The 23134-nt window shown below is 42.9% G+C and overlaps 1 protein-coding gene across 1 annotated transcript in view; it reads left to right on the top strand.

Annotated features, from left to right (window-relative positions):
• LOC128369796 (adenylate cyclase type 8-like) overlaps positions 1-23134 on the top strand; it is a 39489-nt gene that overhangs the window by 1606 nt on the left and 14749 nt on the right. Inside the window, exons 4-6 of the mRNA XM_053330873.1 lie at positions 7784-7885; positions 10967-11139; positions 16044-16122. Of these exons, the coding sequence (XP_053186848.1) occupies positions 7784-7885; positions 10967-11139; positions 16044-16122 (354 nt within the window). The remainder of the gene's footprint in view (positions 1-7783; positions 7886-10966; positions 11140-16043; positions 16123-23134) is intronic.

Raw genomic sequence — 23134 nt, 5'->3', positions numbered from 1 at the left:
TTTTATGGTGGACCCTTGTGTCTGAAACAATATGGGGCCCATACAACTTTCCCTGTTTATGTCCGCTTAGCCCACTTACATCCCTTATGGGGCTCATAGAGTCAGAAACCATGTGGGACCTGCAGAATAGGCCCAGTTCAAGCCCCAAGCCCACTCAGTACCCACATAGGCCACATTTAACCCCATGTTAAATGGCTGGGAGCAAGCAATTATAAAACAGGTCAAATTAACCCTTTATAGGACACTCCTTGAAAGGAAGGGAGGAAGGAAGGAAGGATGGGAGGAAGGAAGGATGGAAGGGAAGGAAGGAGGGAGGAAGGAAAGGAAGGAAGGACGGAGGAAAGAAGGAAGGAGGGAAGGAAGGAGGGAGGAGGAAAGAAAGAGAGAAGGAGGGGAGGGAGGAAGGGAAGAAAGAAGGAAGGAAGGAAGGAAAGAAGGGAGGAGAGAAGGAGGGAGGAAGGACAGATGGAAGGAAGGAAGGAAGGAAGGAAGGACGGAGGAAATAAGGAACGAGGGTGGGAGAAAGGAAAAGAGGAAAGGAAGAAAGAAGGCAGGGAGGAAGGAAAGGAAAGAAGGAAGGAAGGAAGGAAGGATATTTTGGGATATTTACAGAAGTTACCAAATATAATTATTTACCCGATAAAGGGTTAAACCTCGTAGATTACAGGAAGTGACATTTTTAAAGCTTTTTTCCTTTAAATTACATCACGGGTTGAATTTGATAACAATGAAGGATTACCTGATTATCAGTTCGTGGCAGCCTTGAATGACTTCCTCTTTCATAACTTGTAAAGAACGGATGTAAAGAAGGTAGGAAGGAGGGTAGGAAGGAAGGAAGGAAGGAAGGAAGGACAGATGACTCGAAGGAACGATGGAAGGAAGGAAGGAAGGATGAAAGGAAGAATGGAAGGAAGGTAGGAAGAAAGGAGGGTAGGAAGGAAGGAAGGAAGGACAGATGACTCGAAGGAACGATGGAAGGAAGGATAAAAGGAAGAATGGAAGGAAGGTAGGAAGAAAGGAAGGATGGAAGGTAGGAAGAAAGGAAGGATGGTAGGAAGATAGGAAGGTAGGAAAGGGAGGAAGGAAGGAAGGAAGGAAGGTAGGAAGAAAGCAAGGATGGATGAATGAAAGGAAGGATGGAAAGAAGGTGGGAAGGAAGGATAGATGACTCGAAGGAACGATGGAAGGAAGGTAGGAAGGAAGGATGGAAGGAAAGAAGGAAGGAAGGAGGGTAGAAAGGAAGGAAGGATGAAAGGAAGGAAGGATGGAAGGAAGGTAGGAAGAAAGGAAGGATGGAAGGTAGAGAAGGAAGGTAGGAAGGATGAAAGGAAGGATGGAAGAAAGGTAGAAAGAAAGGAAGGATGGAAGGAAGGTAGGAAGAAAGGAAGGATGAAAGGTAGGAAGGAAGGAGGGTAGGAAGGAAGGAAGAAAGGAAGGAAGGAAGGTAGGAAGAAAGGAAGGATGGAGGGAGGGAAGGAAGGATGGAGGGAGGGATGGAAGGATGGAAGGAAGGTAGGAAGGAGGGGGTTAAATGGGCTTTTTTCCATTAAATTACATCACGGGTTGAATTTGATAACAATGAGGATTACCTGATTATCAGTTTGTGGCAGCCTTGAATGACTTCCTCTTTCATAACTTTGGGATTAATTAATTCAACAGCTTAGTTTTGTTTTGTTTTGTTTTGTTTTCTTTTGAATCATCTGAAAGCTTGACCTCATTGACCCCAATTACTCTGATATGATGAAAGAGTTTCCCTCCACTAAAAGGAAGGATGGAAAGAAGGTAGGAAGAAAGGAGGGTAGGAAGGAAGTAAGGAAGGAACGAGGGTAGAAAGGAAGGAAGGAAGGACAGATGACTCAAAGGAACGATGGAAGGAAGGATGAAAGGAAGAATGGAAGGAAGGTAGGAAGAAAGCAAGGATGGATGAATGAAAGGAAGGATGGAAAGAAGGTAGGAAGGAAGGATGAAAGGAAGGTAGGAAGAAAGGATGAAAGGAAGATAGGAAGGAAGGAAGGATGGATGGAAGGTAGGAAGGAAGGATGGATGATGGGTGGATGGAAGGTAGGTAGGAAGGAAGGAAGGAAGGTAGGAAGAAAGGAAGGAAGGAGGGATGGAAGGAAGGAAGGTAGGATGAAAGGAAGGAAGGAAGGAAGGATGGATGAAAGGAAGGAAGGATGGATGGAAGGAAGGACAGATGACTCGAAGGAACGATGGAAGGAAGGATAAAAGGAAGAATGGAAGGAAGGTAGGAAGAAAGGAAGGATGGAAGGTAGGAAGAAAGGAAGGATGGTAGGAAGATAGGAAAGGGAGGAAGGAAGGAAGGAAGGAAGGTAGGAAGAAAGCAAGGATGGATGAATGAAAGGAAGGATGGAAAGAAGGTGGGAAGGAAGGATAGATGACTCGAAGGAACGATGGAAGGAAGGTAGGAAGGAAGGATGGAAGGAAAGAAGGAAGGAAGGAGGGTAGAAAGGAAGGAAGGATGAAAGGAAGGAAGGATGGAAGGAAGGTAGGAAGAAAGGAAGGATGGAAGGAAGGTAGGAAGGTAGGATGAAATGAAGGAAAGAAAGATGAAAGGAAGGATGGAAGGAGAGGTAGGATGAAAGGTCGGAAGGAAGGAATGAAGGAAGGAAGGAAGGAAGGTAGGAAGAAAGGAAGGATGGAAGGAAGGTAGGAAGGTAGGATGAAATGAAGGAAAGAAAGATGAAAGGAAGGATGGAAGGAAGGTAGGATGAAAGGTAGGAAGGAAGGAAGGAATGAAGGAAGGAAGGAAGGAAGGTAGGAAGAAAGGATGGAAGGAAGGATGAAAGGAAGGAAGGAGGGATGAAAGGAAGGAAGGATGGAAGGAAGGTAGGAAGGTAGGATGAAAGGAAGGAAGGTAGGATGAAAGGAAGGAAGGAAGGATGAAAGAAAGGATGGAAAGAAGATAGGAAGAAAGGAAGAAAGGATGGAAGGAAGGATGCAGAGTTACACAGAGATACTAAACTTCACAGTGACATTATGTTCCTGTTAGAAGTGTTTTATGGGTGTAATAGGGTAGGAAGGAAGGAAGGAAGGACAGATGACTCGAAGGAACGATGGAAGGAAGGAAGGAAGGATGAAAGGATGAATGGAAGGAAGGTAGGAAGAAAGGAAGGAAGGATGGAAGGAAGGAAGGAGAGAAGGAAGGTAGGAAGGATGAAAGGAAGGATGGAAGAAAGGTAGAAAGAAAGGAAGGATGGAAGGAAGGTAAGAAGGAAAGAAGTAAGGAAGGATGGAAGGAAGGTAGGAAGAAAGCAAGGAAGGATGAATGAAAGGAAGGATGGAAAGAAGGTAGGAAGGAAGGATAGATGACTCAAAGGATGATGAAAGAAAGGTAGGAAGGAAGGATGGAAGGTAGGAAGAAAGGAAGGAGGGTAGGAAGGAAGGATGAAAGGAAGGATGGATGAAAGGAAGGAAGGAAGGATGGATGGAAGGAAGGAAGGATGAAAGGAAGGAAGGTAGGAAGAAAAGAAGGATAGAAGGAAGGTATGAAGGAAGGAAGAAAGAAAGGAAGGTTGGAAGGAAGGTAAGAAGGAAAGAAGTAAGGAAGGATGGAAGGAAGGTAGGAAGGATGGATAGATGACTCAAAGGATGATGAAAGAAAGGTAGGAAGGAAGGATGGAAGGTAGGAAGAAAGGAAGGAGGGTAGGAAGGAAGGATGAAAGGAAGGAAGGAAGGATGGAAGGAAGGAAGGATGAAAGGAAGGAAGGTAGGAAGAAAAGAAGGATAGAAGGAAGGTATGAAGGAAGGATGGAAGGAAGGAAGAAAGAAAGGAAGGTTGGAAGGAAGGTAAGAAGGAAAGAAGTAAGGAAGGATGGAAGGAAGGTAGGAAGAAAGCAAGAAAGGATGAATGAAAGGAAGGATGGAAAGAAGGTAGGAAGGAAGGACAGATGTCTCGAAGGAACGATGGAAAGAAGGATGAAAGAAAGAAATGTGCTTTGAATATATAATTACTTGAGTTGAATGTTTGAGTTTCACTTTGCAGACTCGTGCAGAGTTTAAGATTTTAATGAGATCATTTGACTTTTTTGTGGGTAAGTAGGTAAGGAAGGTAGGACGGATGGAAGGGAGGAAGGTTGGAAAGAAGGTAGGAAGGAAGGAAGGATGGAAGGTAGGAAGAAAGGATGGAAGACAGGAAGGATGGAAGGAAAGTTGGAAGGAAGCAAGGAATGATGAATGAAAGGAAGGATGGAAAGAAGGTAGGAAGAAAGGAAGGAAGGATGGATGGAAGGAAGGTAAGAAGCAAGGATAGAAGGAAGGAAGGAAAGAAGGAAGGAAGGATGAAAGGAAGGAAGGATGGAAGGAAGGAAGGAAGGATGGATGGATGGATGGATGGATGGAAGGTAGGAAGGATGGAAAGAAGGTAGGAAGGAGGGTAGGAAGGAAGGAAGGAAGGAAGGAAGGACAGATGACTCGAAGGAACGATGGAAGGAAGGAAGGAAGGATGAAAGGAAGGTAGGAAGGAAGGATGGATGATGGGTGGATGGAAGGTAGGTAGGAAGGAAGGAGGGAAGGTAGGAAGAAAGGAAGGAAGGAGGGATGGGAGGAAGGAAGGTAGGATGAAAGGAAGGAAGGAAGGAAGGATGGATGAAAGGAAGGAAGGATGGATGGAAGGAAGGAAGGATGAAAGGAAGGAAGGTAGGAAGAAAAGAAGGATAGAAGGAAGGTATGAAGGAATGATGGAAGGAAGGAAGTAAGAAAGGAAGGTTGGAAGGAAAGTAAGAAGGAAAGAAGTAAGGAAGGATGGAAGGAAGGTAGGATGGATGGAAGGAAGGTAGGAAGAAAGCAAGGATGGATGAATGAAAGGAAGGATGGAAAGAAGGTAGGAAGGATGGATAGATGACTCAAAGGATGATGAAAGAAAGGTAGGAAGGAAGGATGGAAGGTAGGAAGAAAGGAAGGAGGGTAGGAAGGAAGGATGAAAGGAAGGAAGGAAGGAAGGATGGATGAAAGGAAGGAAGGATGGATGGAAGGAAGGAAGGATGAAAGGAAGGAAGGTAGGAAGAAAAGAAGGATAGAAGGAAGGTATGAAGGAAGGATGGAAGGAAGGAAGAAAGAAAGGAAGGTTGGAAGGAAAGTAAGAAGGAAAGAAGGAAGGAAGGATGGAAGGAAGGTAGGAAGAAAGCAAGAAAGGATGAATGAAAGGAAGGATGGAAAGAAGGTAGGAAGGAAGGATAGATGACTCAAAGGATGATGAAAGAAAGGTAGGAAGGAAGGATGGAAGGTAGGAAGAAAGGAAGGAGGGTAGGAAGGAAGGATGAAAGGAAGGAAGGAAGGAAGGATGGATGAAAGGAAGGAAGGATGGATGGAAGGAAGGAAGGATGAAAGGAAGGAAGGTAGGAAGAAAAGAAGGATAGAAGGAAGGTATGAAGGAAGGATGGAAGGTAGGAAGAAAGGAAGGAGGGTAGGAAGGAAGGATGAAAGGAAGGAAGGAAGGAAGGATGGATGAAAGGAAGGAAGGATGGATGGAAGGAAGGAAGGATGAAAGGAAGGAAGGTAGGAAGAAAAGAAGGATAGAAGGAAGGTATGAAGGAAGGATGGAAGGAAGGAAGAAAGAAAGGAAGGTTGGAAGGAAGGTAAGAAGGAAAGAAGTAAGGAAGGGTGGAAGGAAGGTAGGAATGATGAATGAAAGGAAGGATGGAAAGAAGGTAGGAAGAAAGGAAGGAAGGATGGATGGAAGGAAGGTAAGAAGCAAGGATAGAAGGAAGGAAGGAAAGAAGGAAGGAAGGATGGAAGGAAGGAAGGAGGGTAGGAAGGAAGGAAGATAGGATGAAAGGAAGGATGGATGGATGGATGGATGGGTGGGTGGGTGGGTGGGTGGATGGAAGGTAGGAAGGAAGGAAGGAAGGAAGGTAGGAAGAAAGGAAGGAAGGAAGGAAGATAGGAAGGTAGGAAGGTAGGAAGGAAGGAAGGTAGGAAGAAAGGAAGGATGGAAGGAAGGTAGGATGAAAGGAAGGAAAGAAAGATGAAAGGAAGGATGGAAGGAAGAAAGGAAGGAAGGTAGGATGAAAGGAAGGAAGGTAGGATGAAAGGAAGGAAGGATGAAAGGAAGGAAGGAGGGATGATGAAAGGAAGGAAGGATGGAAGGAAGGTAGGAAGGTAGGATGAAAGGAAGGAAGGTAGGATAAAAGGAAGGAAGGAAGGATGAAAGGAAGGATGGAAAGAAGGAAGGTAGGAAGAAAGGATGGAAGGAAGGATGAAAGGAAGGAAGGAGGGATGAAAGGAAGGTAGGAAGAAAGCAAGAAAGGATGAATGAAAGGAAGGATGGAAAGAAGGTAGGAAGGAAGGACAGATGACTCGAAGGAACGATGGAAGGAAGGTAGGAAGGAAGGATGGAAGGAAAGAAGGAAGGAAGGAGGGTAGAAAGGAAGGAAGGATGAAAGGAAGGAAGGATGGAAGGAAGGTAGGAAGAAAGGAAGGATGGAAGGAAGGTAGGAAGGTAGGATGAAATGAAGGAAAGAAAGATGAAAGGAAGGATGGAAGGAAGGTAGGATGAAAGGTCGGAAGGAAGGAATGAAGGAAGGAAGGAAGGAAGGTAGGAAGAAAGGAAGGAAGGAAAGTAGGAAGAAAGGAAGGATGGAAGGAAGGTAGGAAGGTAGGATGAAATGAAGGAAAGAAAGATGAAAGGAAGGATGGAAGGAAGGTAGGATGAAAGGTAGGAAGGAAGGAAGGAATGAAGGAAGGAAGGAAGGAAGGTAGGAAGTAAGGAAGGAAGGTAGGATGAAAGGTAGGAAGGAAGGAATGAAGGAAGGAAGGATGGAAGGAAGGTAGGATGAAAGGAAGGAAGGTAGGATGAAAGGAAGGAAGGAAGGATGAAAGAAAGGATGGAAAGAAGATAGGAAGAAAGGAAGAAAGGATGGAAGGAAGGATGCAGAGTTACACAGAGATACTAAACTTCACAGTGACATTATGTTCCTGTTAGAAGTGTTTTATGGGTGTAATAGGGTAGGAAGGAAGGAAGGAAGGACAGATGACTCGAAGGAACGATGGAAGGAAGGAAGGAAGGATGAAAGGATGAATGGAAGGAAGGTAGGAAGAAAGGAAGGAAGGATGGAAGGAAGGAAGGAGAGAAGGAAGGTAGGAAGGATGAAAGGAAGGATGGAAGAAAGGTAGAAAGAAAGGAAGGATGGAAGGAAGGTAGGAAGAAAGGAAGGATGAAAGGAAGAATGGAAGTAAGGTAGGAAGGAAGGAGGGTAGGAAGGAAGGAATGATGGATGGATGGATGGAAGGAAGGAAGGATGGAGGGAGGGAAGGAAGGATGGAGGGAGGGATGGAAGGATGGAAGGAAGGTAGGAAGGAGGGTAGGAAAGAAGGATGAAAGGAAGGAGGAAGGATGAAAGGAAGGAGGAAGGATGAAAGGAAGGAAGGATGGAAGAAAGGAAGGATGGAAGGAAGGAGGGTGGGAAGGAAGGAAGGATGGATGGAAGGAAGAAAGGATGAAGGGAAGGAAGGATGAAAGGAAGGAAGGTAGGAAGAAAGGAAGGATGGAAGGTAGGAAGGAGGGAAGGAAGGAAGGATGAAAGGAAGGAAAGAAGGAAGAAAGGAAGGAAGGAGGGATGAAAGGAAGGAAGAAAGGAAGGAAGGAGGGATGAAAGGAAGTAGCCAAAAAAAACCTGTCTACACACAATCACCGAAATTCTGGCTATTTTTACACTGATCCTGCATTGGTTTAATATTGCACAACAACAATAATCCCCCCCCCCCCTCTCCCCTCCACCTCCCCCTCCACCCCCCCCCCTCCACCCCCCCCCCCCCCCCTCCTCTCTATATCTCACAGCTGTGGTGCGATTTCGACAAGTCCAGCACCTTCAGGAACCAGACGTACAACGAGTCGACCTCCATCCCAGACATCTGCTTCTACCCAGAGGTACCCACTAAAGGAGGAGTCCATCTGTTTCAGGGGTTGGTGGTGGTGGGGGGGGGGGGGGTTGTCTAAGGAAGGAAGGAAGGATGGAAGGATGGAAGGAGGGAAGGAAGGATGAAAAAAACACTTTGGTTAAACTTTGAAATTCTGGTTTTATATCTATAAAAATGAGAAGCAGTAGGTAAGTAAGGAAGGGTGGAAGGTAGGAAGGAAGGATGGAAGAAAGAAAGGAAGGAAGGAAGGAAGGTAGGAAGGAGGGTATGTAGGAAGGAAGGACACATTACTCAAAGGAAGGATGGAAGAAAGGTAGGAAGAAAGGAAGGAAGGTAGGAAGGAGGGTATGTAGGAAGGAAGGACAGATTACTCGAAGGAAGGATGGAAGAAAGGAAGGATGGAAGAAAGGAAGGATGGAAGAAAGGTAGGAAGAAAGGAAGGAAGGTAGGAAGGAGGGTAGGTAGGTAGGAAGGAAGGACAGATTAATCAAAGGAAGGATGGAAGGAAGGTAGGAAGAAGGGAAGGTTGAAAGGAAGGATGGAAAGAAGGTAGGAAGGAGGGTAGGTAGGAAGGAAGGACAGATGACTCGAAGGAACGATGGAAGGAAGGAAGGAAGAAGGGAAGGTTGAAAGGAAGGATGGAAAGAAGGACAGATGACTCGAAGGAACGATGGAAGGAAGGTAGGAAGAAAGGAAGGAAGGAAGGAAGGAAGGAAGGACAGATGACTTGAAGGAAGGATGAAAGGAAGGAAGAAAGGAAGGATGGAAGGTAGGATGAAAGGAAGGAACGAAGAAAGGAAGGAAGGAAGATAGAAGGGAAGAAAGGAAGGAAGGAAGGATAAAGGAAGGAAGGAAGGAAGGAAGGAAGGAAGGTAGAAAGGACAGATTACTGGAAGGAATCCTTTTTTCCTACCCTCCTTCCTTTCATCCTTCCTTCCGTCCTTCCTTTCATCCTTTCTTCCTTCCTTCCTTTGATGGAGGGAAGGTCGGAAGAATGGAAGGAAGGAAGGATGAAAGGAAGTAAGGATGGAAGGAAGGAAGGAAGGAAGGAAGGAGGGTAGGGATGGGAGGGGAGGGTGGTTTGCAGTCAGGTCTGTTTCAAGGGCTGGTGGGTTTTTTTTTTTTTTATTCTTTTACCACTTCTGCAACAACAGCAACATGATGAATTAAACATGGCGGCCATCTGCTGGCAGACCCAGAGGGAGGTCTCGCCTCAGACAGCGGCGACTGATGGAGCCATCACACCGAGGAACCGAGGAAATATCCCTTATGTTTATTTTGCTCACACAACACGCGTGTTTGATTGATGGACTCAATGAGGGAGTCACATTTTTATAGCTCCGAGCTTCGTACGGCTCCATATATATATTTATATTTATTTATTTATTTATTTATTTATTTATTTATTTATTTATTTATTTACAGACAGATTACTCGAAGGCAGGATGGAAGAAAGGAAGGATGAAAGGTAGGAAGGATGGAAAGAAGGTAGGAAGGAAGGAAGGAAGGCAGGACAGATGACTTGAAGGAACAATGGAAGGAAGGAAGGAAGGATGAAAGGATGAAAGGAAGGAAGGTAGGATGAAAGGAAGGTAGGAAGGAAGGAGGGTAGGAAGGAAGTAAGGAAGGTAGGAAGAAAGAAAGGATGGAAGGAAGGAAGGATGAAAGGATGGAAGGAAGGAAGGAAGGAAGGAAGAAGGGAAGAAGGGAAGGAAGGTAGGAAGAAAGGTAGGAAGGAAGGAAGGACGAAAGGAAGGATGAAAGGAAGGAGGGTAGGAAGGAGGGTAGGAAGAAAGGAAGGATAGAAGAAAGGAAGGTAGGAAGGAAGGAAGAAGGCAAGGTGGAAAGGAAGGATGGAAAGAAGGTAGGAAGGAAGGAAGGCAGGCAGGCAGTACAGATGACTCGAAGGAACGATGGAAGGAAGGAAGGATGAAAGGATGGAAGGAAGGAAGGTAGGATGAAAGGAAGGTAGGAAGGAAGGAGGGTAGGATGGAAGTAAGGAAGGTAGGAAGAAAGGAAGGATGAAAGGAAGGATGGAAGGAAGGAAGGAAGAAGGGAAGAAGGGAAGGAAGGTAGGAAGGAAGGTAGGAAGGAAGGAAGGATGAAAGGAAGGATGAAAGGAAGGAAGAAAAGTAGGAAGAAAGGAAGGAAGGATGAAAGGAAGGAAGAAAAGTAGGAAGAAAGGAAGGATGGAAAGAAGGAATGTTTGCTCACACAACACGCGGCTGATTGATGGACTCAATGAGGGAGTCACATTTTTATAGCTCCGAGCTTCGTACGGCTCCATATATATATTTATATATATTTATATTTATTTATTTATACATCACTAACTTCCTCCTGAGGGTCGGAAAAGCTGCTATGTGTGCAAATAAGAGCTGGAAATAAACAGACCGGGATATTAGATTAGAAATACAAACTAACTACGGAGCCTGGAGCCACGAGCTTCGAGCTTCATGAAAATCTCATTGTGTTTTATAGTCTGGGTGTAAAGTTGAGCTGATGTTGTGTCAGAGAAGATGACGAGAGGCTTGTTGGATGAAGGATGGAAAGGAAGGATATAACTGCATTCTATCAAAAGGCCACCAGGGGGCGACCGTCTTTATACAAGTCAATGGAGAATTCACCAACTTCTCACTTGATTTCTAACCTCAGTAAACGTTTTCAAAATGTGTTTATGGTCTCAATCGCTAGTTTAAAGCCTTCTTCAATGCAGTATGATGTTCATTTGGGACATTTTGGCCTCCCTGATTTTATATGTGACGATAAAGCAGGGTATGCATTAGGGGGCGTGGCTACGTCCTGATTGACAGGTTGATTGACCGATGTCCTCGAGATCCAGCCCTCGTAACCATAGCAACCTCCCCGCTCCGCCCATGGCTCCGCCTCATGCCCATATAAGTAGAATCCCTGTTTTTATTTTTCCCAGCATGCACCTGAAATTTTCAAGATGGCGCTGCCCAGATTCTAAACTATTGGCTTCTGAGCAGCAGTCCACAAACCAATGGGTGACGTCACGGATGTTACATACATTATACAGTCTATGTTTTTTTTCTAATGAAACTAACCTGATGTGTGTTTTGCTCTGCAGTATTTCGTGTTTACTGGTGTGCTGGCGATGGTGACGTGTGCCGTCTTCCTGCGGTTGAACTCGGTGTTGAAGCTGGCCGTGCTGCTGGTGATGATCGCCATCTACTCGCTGCTGACCGAAGCTTTCTACACCTCGCTGTTCGTCCGCTACGACACCGTCCACCACAACACAGAGTGAGTGAGACGAGTATATTCAAATACTTTCTATGAAAAGGAGAGAAAATCTGATCTCTGATGTCTGTTGAACTGCATTCGGCCTGTTGAGTTATTTAAAGCTCACTTGCTTCTGTGTATGTGTAGTTTTTCCTTTACCCAAATATATTTTAACATCCACAAGACTTAAAGAGACCTTATTGACCTACCATATTTATTGTCCCCTGTGAGATGTGGGATAATTAACAACATTATTCATTACATTTTACTTTCAGTTTGCCCTCAAATTAAAGTGGATTATCTGGATAAACGGCTGTAAATCATTTGTGCTTGAGTTGGACACATTTCAAGTGATGTTGCCATATTTTCTTGGACAATAATGACATAATAATAATAATTAAAGCCGCAAGCAGCGATGAACGTGGCCTGGCTCCCCTATGAAATTCGCCACATCGCCACAGCTGTTAGGTATAACAGAGGTGAAAGATTTTTATAACCTTTCATGTCCAGGGTCTTTAGATTATACTGAACGAATTTGAAACGTGATGGATTACATCTGTAGGAGGACTTCATAAAAGTCTGAGGCGTGATAATTGCGAAAGTGGCAGCAAAATTGATATTTCGAATGAAAATGGTGGACTTGCGGTTGGAGTTAGGATATGGGTCCAAGAGACTTTTTTGTGCGTTTTGACATGTTACATATGTTTACTGAATTTCGTTCATCTATGTCAATCTGGAGAGAGGGGCTCAATTTTCTTAATTTTCAACGGGGGGCGCTGTTGAGCCATTTTGTGATGGGTATTCCGGTGACCCATAATCAATATTTTAAATCATAATGGCGGACTTCCAGTTGGAGTTAGGATATGGGTCCAAGAGACTTTTTTGTGTGTCTTGACATAATATATATCTTTACCAAATTTCGTTTTTCTATGTCAATCTGGAGAGAGGGGCTCAATTTTCTTAATTTCCTGTTGAGCCATTTTGCGATTGGCATTCCGGTGACCCATAATCAATATTTTAAATCATAATGGCGGACTTGCGGCTGGAGTTAGGATATGAGTCCAAGAGACTTTTCTGTGCGTCTTGACATGTTACATATGTTTACTGAATTTCGTTCATCTATGTCAATCTGGAGTGAGGGGCTCAATTTTCTTAATTTTCAACGGGGGGCGCTGTTGAGCCATTTTGTGATGGGTGAATAATAAAATATTTTTTAACCAGGTCTGACGTGTGCAAAATGCCTTCAGTTTCGGGGCACATTTAAACCTTCAAAGATGCGTTTGTTTCAGAGGAATAACACCAATGTTTTTATTTAACTCTAACTAATACAAATATCAGCATCAATTTAAAAACTCCCGGCGTCAGTCTGCTCACCGTGTCAGTGATAATTAAGGAATCATGGACTCAACAACTGAAACATGGCGACACATTTCACAGCTCAGTGACCGTAAAACCCGAGAATGAAACCTGTCACCACCTTTATCTTTACCGCCACACGTTCCTCCTGTAGAGATTAGATTCAGAAGCATTGGCATCATACTTACTATGACCATACTATGCATATGATATTAACACGGTCAAATCGGTTTAAACTGACTCTTGATTGCCTGTAGTTCACGTTAGTAAAAGACATGTGTTAAAGGAGGAGAAGTACATTATGTCTCTGTCTATTTCTTCACCTCTGTCTCTTCAGAAACACATCAGGGAGCCATGTTGACCTTTTTTTCCCTCCTCGATATAAATGTTGCAAATGTGAGAAAACTCATCTTGTGGGTGTTCTCGGTGATAGTGCAGTGACCTTTTACGGTGACAATGTACGAAGGAATCCTGAGCAATATAACTGTGAAAGACTGGTGAAGAAAAAAAATATATATATATATTTATGGAGAGGTTTCTATACGAGGTCCGCTGGGAAGTGATGGGAGTCAGATTCATTTCTTTAAAGCCTTCCTTCCTAACACCATATCAACTAGTTTGGCATGATCTTCCTTCCTTCCTTCCTTCCTTCCTTCCTTCCTTCCTTCCTTCCTTCCTAACACCATATCAACTAGTTTGGCATGATCTTACATCCTTCCTTCCTTCCTTCCTTCCTTCCTTCCTTCCTTCCTTCCTTCCTTCCTTCCTTCCTACCTAACACCATATCAACTAGTTTGGCATGATCTTACATCCTTCCTTCCTTCCTTCCTTCCTAACACCATATCAACTAGTTTGGCATGATCTTACATCCTTCCTTCCTTCCTTCCTTCCTTCCTTCCTACCTACCTAACACCATATCAACTAGTTTGGCATGATCTTACATCCTTCCTTCCTTCCTTCCTTCCTTCCTTCCTACCTTCCTAACACCATATCAACTAGTTTGGCATGATCTTACATCCTTCCTTCCTTCCTTCCTTCCTTCCTTCTTACCTAACACCATATCAACTAGTTTGGCATGATTTTACATCCTTCCTTCCTTCCTTCCTTCCTTCCTTCCTTCCTAACACCATATCAACTAGTTTGGCATGATCTTACATCCTTCCTTCCTTCCTTCCTTCCTTCCTTCCTTCCTTCCTTCCTTCCTTCCTTCCTTCCTACCTAACACCATATCAACTAGTTTGGCATGATTTTACATCCTTCCTTCCTTCCTTCCTTCCTTCCTTCCTTCCTACCTAACACCATATTAACTAGTCTGGCATGATCTTACATCCTTCCTTCCTTCCTTCCTTCCTTCCTTCCTACCTAACACCATATCAACTAGTTTGGCATGATCTTACATCCTCCCTTCCTTCCTTCCTTCCTTCCTTCCTTCCTACCTAACACCATATTAACTAGTTTGGCATGATCTTACATCCTTCCTTCCTTCCTTCCTTCCTTCCTTCCTTCCTACCTAACACCATATCAACTAGTTTGGCATGATCTTACATCCTTCCTTCCTTCCTTCCTTCCTACCTACCTAACACCATATCAACTAGTTTGGCATGATCTTACATCCTTCCTTCCTTCCTTCCTTCCTTCCTACCTACCTAACACCATATCAACTAGTTTGGCATGATCTTACATCCTTCCTTCCTTCCTTCCTACCTAACACCATATCAACTAGTTTGGCATGATCTTACATCCTTCCTTCCTTCCTTCCTTCCTTCCTTCCTTCCTTCCTTCCTACCTAACACCATATCAACTAGTTTGGCATGATCTTACATCCTTCCTTCCTTCCTTCCTTCCTACCTACCTAACACCATATCAACTAGTTTGGCATGATCTTACATCCTTCCTTCCTTCCTTCCTTCCTAACACCATATCAACTAGTTTGGCATGATCTTACATCCTTCCTTCCTTCCTTCCTTCCTTCCTTCCTACCTACCTAACACCATATCAACTAGTTTGGCATGATCTTACATCCTTCCTTCCTTCCTTCCTTCCTTCCTTCCTTCCTTCCTACCTAACACCATATCAACTAGTTTGGCATGATCTTACATCCTTCCTTCCTTCCTTCCTTCCTACCTAACACCATATCAACTAGTTTGGCATGATCTTACATCCTTCCTTCCTTCCTTCCTTCCTTCCTTCCTTCCTTCCTTCCTTCCTACCTACCTAACACCATATCAACTAGTTTGGCATGATCTTACATCCTTCCTTCCTTCCTTCCTTCCTAACACCATATCAACTAGTTTGGCATGATTTTACATCCTTCCTTCCTTCCTTCCTTCCTTCCTTCCTTCCTTCCTTCCTTCCTACCTACCTAACACCATATCAACTAGTTTGGCATGATCTTACATCCTTCCTTCCTTCCTTCCTTCCTAACACCATATCAACTAGTTTGGCATGATTTTACATCCTTCCTTCCTTCCTTCCTTCCTTCCTTCCTTCCTTCCTTCCTTCCTTCCTTCCTTCCTTCCTACCTAACACCATATCAACTAGTTTGGCATGATTTTACATCCTGAGCAATATAACTGTGAAAGACTGGTGAAGAAAAAAAATATATATATATATTTATGGAGAGGTTTCTATACGAGGTCCACTGGGAAGTGATGGGAGTCAGATTCATTTCTTTGAAGCCTTCAGGTAAACGGGAGAAAAGGTCGCAATCGAAAGACCTCAAGAGAAAAAGAACCAGAGATGTGTTTCATTTCCACTGTAAAAAGTTTCAGAGTAGCTGAGCTTAAAATATAAAAATAAATGTATGAATAACTTGCACATGTTCTTTTTTTGTGGACCCAGCATCAAATTTCTTCTTTTAATCCATTTAGAGAGAATATATTAGAGGATTATGGTAAAAATGTCTAAGTGGTGTAACCATAAAAACTTTGGAAGGAAGGAAGGAAGGAAGGGAGGGAGGGAGGAAAGAAGGAAGGAAGGAGGGAGGGAGGGAGGGAGGGAGAAAGGAAGGAAGGAAGGAAGGAAGGAAGGAAGGGAGGGAGGGAGGGAGGGAGGAATGACAGAAGGAATGAAGGAAGGGAGGGAGGAAAGAAGGGAAGGAAGGAAGGGAGGGAGGAAAGAAGGGAAGGAAGGAAGGGAGGGAAGGAAGGAAGACAGGAAAATCCTTTTTCTGTCTTTTTTTCTTTTCCTCTTCCTTTATCTCACTTTCTTTCTTTCTTCCTTTCTTATTTTCTCCTCTTCCACCTTTATCTTTCTTTCTCTCTTTCTCTTCTTCCTCCTTTTTCTGTCTATTTTCTTTCCTTCTGTCCTTTCTTTCTTTCTTTCTTTCTAGGTAATAAAATATTTAATATTTATCATTCTTTTGTGGTTACACCATTTGACATTTTCAGGAGCATTCAGTCTTACTTTCGGTTTTAAAAAAAAGGCTGCTTTTAAAACGAGTTTTTAACATATTATTGAATTATTCATCTCGTCACTGAACCAAAGGGAAGCACAACAACAGTGTTTCATGTATTTTCAATCACATTAAATGATGATTTTTGTTTGTTTTTTCTCTTTTTTCTCAACAGAAACTTCCTGGGAACCAAAGAGACGTCGTTGCTCCTGATGGCCATGTTCCTCCTCGCTGTGTTTTACCACGGCCAGCAGGTAAGAGCCGCGAGCTTCGTCAGAGGAAGTGTGATACGAGTGTGATTCATTTTTATAGCACATTATTCTGTCTTTTTTTAAGTGCATTAACCCTCCTGTTGTCCTCGAGTCAAAGAAGGAAGAAAGGGAGGGAGGAAGGAAGAAGGAAGGAAAGGAGGGAGGAAGGGAGGAAAGGAAAGGAAAGGAAAGGAAAGGAGGGAGGAAGGAAGGAAGGAAGAAGGAAGGAAAGGAGGAAAGGAAAGAAGGAAGGTAGGAAAGAAGGACAGAGGAAAGAAAGAGAGAAGGAGGGAGGAAAGAAGGAAGGGAGGAAGGAATAAGGAAGGAAAGGAAGGAAGGAAGGAAGGGAGGAAAGGAGGGAGGAAGGAAGGTAGGAAAGAAGGACAGAGGAAAAAGAGAGAAGGAGGGAGGAAGGAATAAGGAAGGAAAGGAGGGAGGAAGGAAGGAAAGGAAAGAAGGAAGAAGGAAGGAAAGGAGGGAGGAAGGAAGGAGAGAAGGAAGAAGGGAGGAAAGGAAAGAAGGAAGGAAGGAAGGTAGGAAAGAAGGACAGAGGAAAGAAAGAGAGAAGGAGGGAGGAAAGAAGGAAGGAAAGGAGGGAGGAAAGAAGGAGGGAAGAAAGGGGGAGGGAGGAAGTACAGACGGAAGGAAGGAAGGAAGGGAGGAAAGAAGAATAAGACGGGGTCAATTTGACCCGGGAGGAGGACACAAGGGTTATAAAATGTCATTCCCTCTTTAAGTATTCATCTTCTCATCGCTGCTGACTTTAAATGTCCTCATCCAATCAAGACATCAGAGTTACAAAAATAATTAAAGCTGCAAGTAGCGATGATCAGGCCCAAGCTCCCCCGCCACGCCACTACTGAGCAAGACTTGCCGCGACGCATCTTCAAGGTCTTGAGATGACACAGAGTCAAAATGAAGTCGGTCGGATTAGGAGGAATTCATTAAACTATGTGGTGTGAAAATTGTATCAAACCGTGCCAAAATTGCAAATTTATTTCAAAATGGCCGACTTCCTGTTGGAGTGAGGGTATGGGTCCAAGAGACTTTTTTGTGCGTCTTTAGATGATACATAAGTGTACCAAATTTTGTTCATCTACGTCAATCTGGAGGGAGGGGCTCAATTTTATTAATCTTCTACAGGGTGCAATGGCAAACATTTGTTTGTCTATGTCAATCTGATTTGAGGGGCTCCATTTTTTTTCAATTTTCAAGGGGGCGCTATTGTATCCAGTAGGTGGCGCTATGGAGCTGACACAGTATTGATGCATATATGTGTTCAGGGTGGGACCCTCTACATGCGTGATTAATTTGGTGTAGATCGGACGATGTCTGTAGGAGTTATAAGGACTTCCTGTTTAATGGCGAAGGATCGAATGGCGAAGGAAATTGTCGGCGCTGCCACGGCCAAACCGGATCCCTAACTAGAAAGTTTTTAGGAACTTTTCATCTCCAATTTCTCAAGATGTTTCTGAGTGAATTTGAAGTTGGTCGGATTAAATCCCTAGGACAAGTTCGTTAAAGTACGAGGCGTGGAAAACGCCAAAATCGCACATATTTTTCAAAATGGCCGACTTCCTGTTGAAGTGACGTCATGGGTCCCACAGACTTTTTTGTGGCGAGAACAAAAAAAAAAAAAAAGCAAGAGATTTAATAAAAGCAGGAACATTTTATAATCCGTCTGAAGTACAGAGAGCTCACATGAAACCCCCGAATTTACACATTTATCAACGCTGACATTTCAACAGTATCAGTCAGTGTGCCACGGCTCTCTCTCTCTCAACAGCTGATTTTCACCCATTTGTGATCCTGACGACAGGTGCGACCAAAAAAGTGATAAGTGGATAAAACACTTACAGTTACATGGTGGAGGTGTTTTTCTATCAGTCGTTTGTTGATGTGACAGACGCTCGGAGATCACAGGCAGGTCGAGAGGTTGCTGTTCGTTCAGGCATGTCTGTAGAAAGAGAGGACAGAACAGGGTTTTTTTTGGGGGGGGCTTTACTTTATCTTTTGGTAGTACATGGCAGAGAAGCTGATAGGTAACAGGGAGAGAAAGAGGAATGACCTGCAGGGGAAGGAAGTTTTTAAACAGCAGAGATTTTGGATGAAATGTTGAAAAATTTGCATCAGAAGTTTGTGTTTGTGAGATTAGGATGAAACTAAATGACAATGCAAGACTCTATAAACACTCACTGGTACACCTGTGTAATCTAATTCAACAGATCTGCTTTAAAGTCTGTGTTAAAGTAAGAATAAATATGTGTTCTGAGTTTGACATACCACAGAAAAGTGTGTTGTTAACCACCCTGCCAAATTTGAATGATTAAAAAAATCGCCAAATATATAAAATTAGGCTTCAAAGTTGTGTAAAAATCAGCCTCTTTCTCTGCTCCCAAACGCTGTGGGCGTGGCTGCCGAGTCAGCTGAAGCCCCGCCCCCTACCAAGTGTCACCTGTCAATCAAAGTCACCACCTCTACCAGAAACATGGACGCTATGTCTGAGAGCTTTCTGCTGTTAGCTTGTTGGCTAACTCGGCTGCTCACTCAGCGGCTAACTCAGCTAACTGGCTAACTGCAGACTGTAGTAGTAGTAGTGTGTGCTGAATGTATTTCTACCTCTACAGCAGCAGGGGCGGGTTTATGCTAATCACTAAATCCTGAACACAGAAATCTTGAAACACAGTTTGTGAAGCCTAGCTCCACAATTCAAATCTAAATGGTTGAAATGCTTTTTACACCTTTTTTAGAAATACATTTATGACGTATTTAATGTGTTTAGAAGAAAATGTCTTAATTCACTTTACACTGTCTTTAAATTCTACTTTATGTTAATAACTGAGGTCATAGTAGGTGATGGTGATAGTGATGTACTAAGGTTCATTATATTGAATGGTGTTCCTAATATTTTGTCCACTCAATTAACGTGTATGAGAGGGGAAACATTTCAATATTTTTTTTTAATGAAGTCATTATTAGTATAAGTCCACTTAAATACACTGTAGGTGGATAAAATCATTATTTTGTGGTTACACCATTTGACATTGTCAGGAGCATTCAGTCTTACTTTTGGTAAAAAATGGTGCAAATGTCATTTCAAATGATATAAAACCAACAAAAATATTAAATGTACATTTTAACAAACCTGATGCTTTTAAATATAATTTTTAACATATTTGCTCACCTTGCCAACACTTATTTATCACTGACACTTATTCAAATGAACATCTATGAGAAAGGAAACCAACCCTTTTAATTCCTAACAGCAGCATTTCATCCATAATACCACATAAAGCAACAGTCAGGTGTTATTGTGCAACACACAAAGACACAGGAAAAAAAAAACCCTCTTCATTTACACGACATATTATACAAGCCGTTTTTATAAGGATGCAGTCAGAGTCAGCAGCTCAGAGGAAACTGGTATCAGCGCGTTGCTTTCAAGCTCTCTCTATGGCAACCTTTGATCATGTAGTTCAGCGGCTCGGCGTCGGTCAGAGATGGAGGGGAGACGGCCGTAATTGAAGGTCCTTTTGTAGCCTCCATGAAAGTAGAAAGCAGCCCGCATTTGCAGTCATCCAGTGGCAGCATATTGATTCTGCCCCGGTCAATCCCACCACTTGTTTGGAAAAAGCAGAGACAATGACAGCTCGCAGCGAGGCGCCTGACACTCGCCACTCTGGGGAGAAAAAAGAAAAAAAGGAAGAAAAAAAAGAGAAGGAGCTGTTTATGTGAGAGGCTAAGAGAAAAAGAGATGATATTAAACAAGCTGTTTACTCTGAGCAGGAAGTTCAATGTTCAACATGGTGATTTCTTCATCTGTGTTTTTTGGATGTACAATCGGCTTTTTATACCAATATTATAAACGATCTATAACAAAAACTAAGCATTGTCTTTGAACAGGAAGTCCTTATTTTTGTATAAGCTATTTCCTTAAATTTACACCTTTCCTAATGTCCTCAAACGAGACCTACTTTCTGAGTAGGCAAGGCAGCTTTATGTATTTATATGGCGCATTTCATACACAATGGCAACTCAACGTGCTTTACATAAAACATAAAAACATCCAATGTGAGAAATAAAAATAAAACCCAAGCATTAAAACATACAATTAAACCCCCCCACTCCACTAAAGTAGCACTGAGTAGCAGTGTCATAGCTTGTAGCTGTTGCTAAAATTAGTTAAAGTAGTTAAAGCATATCATTATATAGCATAAATTAACGAGTTTCAACCATTAAATCTGATACGTTTTTTATACCAGGTTCACGTTTATCTGAGGATCAGCTGTTGACTGAGTTGGATCAGCTGCTGCCATCTCGTTTTCAAACTGTATTGTGCTTTTGTTACCACTAGGTGGCACAATAAAGTGTTAGTGAATGAGGTCAACGGGTCAAAGTTAAAGTGATGGTTTGGCGTAATTTCGACCTAGCGTCATATGCACCATGGGGTCTATCTAAACAGCGCCTCAGCCGTTTATTTTTATTTGGTCGTAAAATAGTGGAGTTAGAGCCATCAGCCGAATGTCTTAGTACAGGCGCTAACGGGACCACCAGTGTATCTGGTACAAGTCAATGGAGAATTCACCAACTTCTCACTTGATTTCTAACCTCAGTAAACGTTTTCAAAATGTGTTTATGGTCTCAATCGCTAGTTTAAAGCCTTCTTCAATGCAGTATGATGTTCATTTGGGACATTTTGGCCTCCCTGATTTTATATGTGACGATAAAGCAGGGTATGCATTAGGGCGTGGCTACGTCCTGATTGACAGGTTGATTGACCAATGTCCTCCAGATCCAGCCCTCGTAACCATAGCAACCTCCCCGCTCCGCCCATGGCCCCGCCTCATGCCCATATAAGTAGAATCCGTGTTTTTATTTTTCCCAGCATGCACCTGAAATTTTCAAGATGGCGCTGCCTAGATTCGACACTATTAGGCTTCCGAGCAGCAGTCCACAAACCAATGGGTGACGTCATGGATGTTACGTCCATTTCTTTTATACAGTCTGTGGGTACAAATGGAGCCAAGTTGGAAGGAATCACAACAAATAAGCCTCAATGAAGCACTGATCTGTCAGACTAAACTATAAGAAAGCAACACCAATAAAAGCTGCAGCTGCTCCTCGTTGCGTGAGGAACTAAATCTTCTTGTTATCGACTCAGGCAAATGATCTCACATCTCACATTTTTTGGAAGGCAGCAGAGACCAGATCCAGCAGAGACACGCAATGAGAAAGTATTCAACAGGAGTAATATATCACCACTCTAAACACTGCGATAATGAAGCAGCTTCATTGTTTTTCTTCCTGTAAAACGAGAGCGAGTCTTTTCAAAGCTTTTACAGCGTCGACGCTCATTGTTGAGCAACACGTGTGTGAACAGAGAGAGAGAGAGGGTGTAAATACATTAGTTAATGCGTCTTTCAGAGGAGACCTTTAAGTGTTTTTTACTGTGTTGTGAAGAAGAGCCTATTAGTGCAGAAAGATGGAGGATGGTCTTTCACTCCTTTATTCCTCTTCTTCACAGCCTCTTTCATCAGGAGCAGCTCATTCAGAGCGCTACGTTCAAAATCTTCACAATAACCCAGAAAACAACATTTGCACACATTCTCCCTTTTACATTTATATTCAACTTTAAATTATTCTCTTTAACTCCATTATCATGCATTTGTAAGATTAATAATATGAGTAAATATATTGAATCAAATCTGTTTTTTTGAGGCTTTCATATGTTTTAGGGTGCAGAGGAAACCAACCAAATCCCTCCCTTTTTATTTATAATAAACTAATGGCAGCAGGGCACAGAAGCCAGATTAGGTTGTTCTTCATGTGCTTCCTGTCAGAGGTGTAATTACATTATCAAGCACTAGCCTACACAAAGCTGCTGCACAAGAGGCTCTTATTTTGAAATGTGAAATCATTTTAAGATCAATAGTCATGGTCATTACCTAATGGTGCCGGTGGATGAAGATGAAATCATTTCATTATAGTGAATGTAAATAGATCTTTTATTTTCTGATTTGTCACCTACTATTAAGGTTTGATAAATACAACTAATTGGTTAAATCTGCATTAAAAGTCACTGAATGTGTTTTTTAATTGTTAGTAAACCTGCTTTAACCTCTTTATCCGTCGGAGTCGGACTCAGGCTGCTGCTCGAAAATGACACACCCAAAATGAGTTGAGTATATCTCTGCAACTACAAGGTCTATATGAATAATCTTGGTCTCGTAACAAAGGTAACAGGCTGGTGTTTCTGGCACTTACTTCTAAGATGCACGGAGAAGGGTCACTTGTAGTTTAGATCAAAATGTTTCAGCCAGACAGGGAGCTCCGGTCCTCTGAAATGAGGCCAACGTGGAAGTAACTTAGAGCTGCATTCTATCAAAAGGCCACCAGGGGGCGACCGTCTCTATACAAGTCAATGGAGAATTCACCAACTTCTCACTTGATTTCTAACCTCAGTAAACGTTTTCAAAATGTGTTTATGGTCTCAATCGCTAGTTTAAAGCCTTCTTCAATGCAGTATGATGTTCATTTGGGACATTTTGGCCTCCCTGATTTTATATGTGACGATAAAGCAGGGTATGCATTAGGGCGTGGCTACGTCCTGATTGACAGGTTGATTGACCAATGTCCTCGAGATCCAGCCCTCGCAACCATAGCAAAGGGAGGGAGGGAGGGAGGGAGGAAAGGAAGGAAGGAGGGAAGGAAAGAAGGAGGGAGGGAAGGAAAGAAGGAGGGAGGGAGGAAGGAAGGACAGACGGAAGGGAGGAAGGAAGGAACAGTCAAAACAGACGGGGTCAATTTGACCCGGGAGGATGACAGGAAGGTTAAAGCGCTGTGATGTGTTCACTTACACTGGGATTATTTTACTTCAGGAACAGGTTAGGCCACTGTAGACTTCTTCAGTATTAAACAGAGATAACAATCGTACTCTAATTTTAATCCTTTTCACTTGTTCATTTTTGCAGGTATCCAAATATGAACATTAACTATATTTTAAGGGTTAGGGTTA

Source organism: Scomber japonicus, chromosome 12, assembly GCF_027409825.1.
Source record: "Scomber japonicus isolate fScoJap1 chromosome 12, fScoJap1.pri, whole genome shotgun sequence".
Lineage (NCBI taxonomy): Eukaryota > Metazoa > Chordata > Actinopteri > Scombriformes > Scombridae > Scomber > Scomber japonicus.
This window is presented reverse-complemented; position numbering and strand designations above follow the sequence as displayed.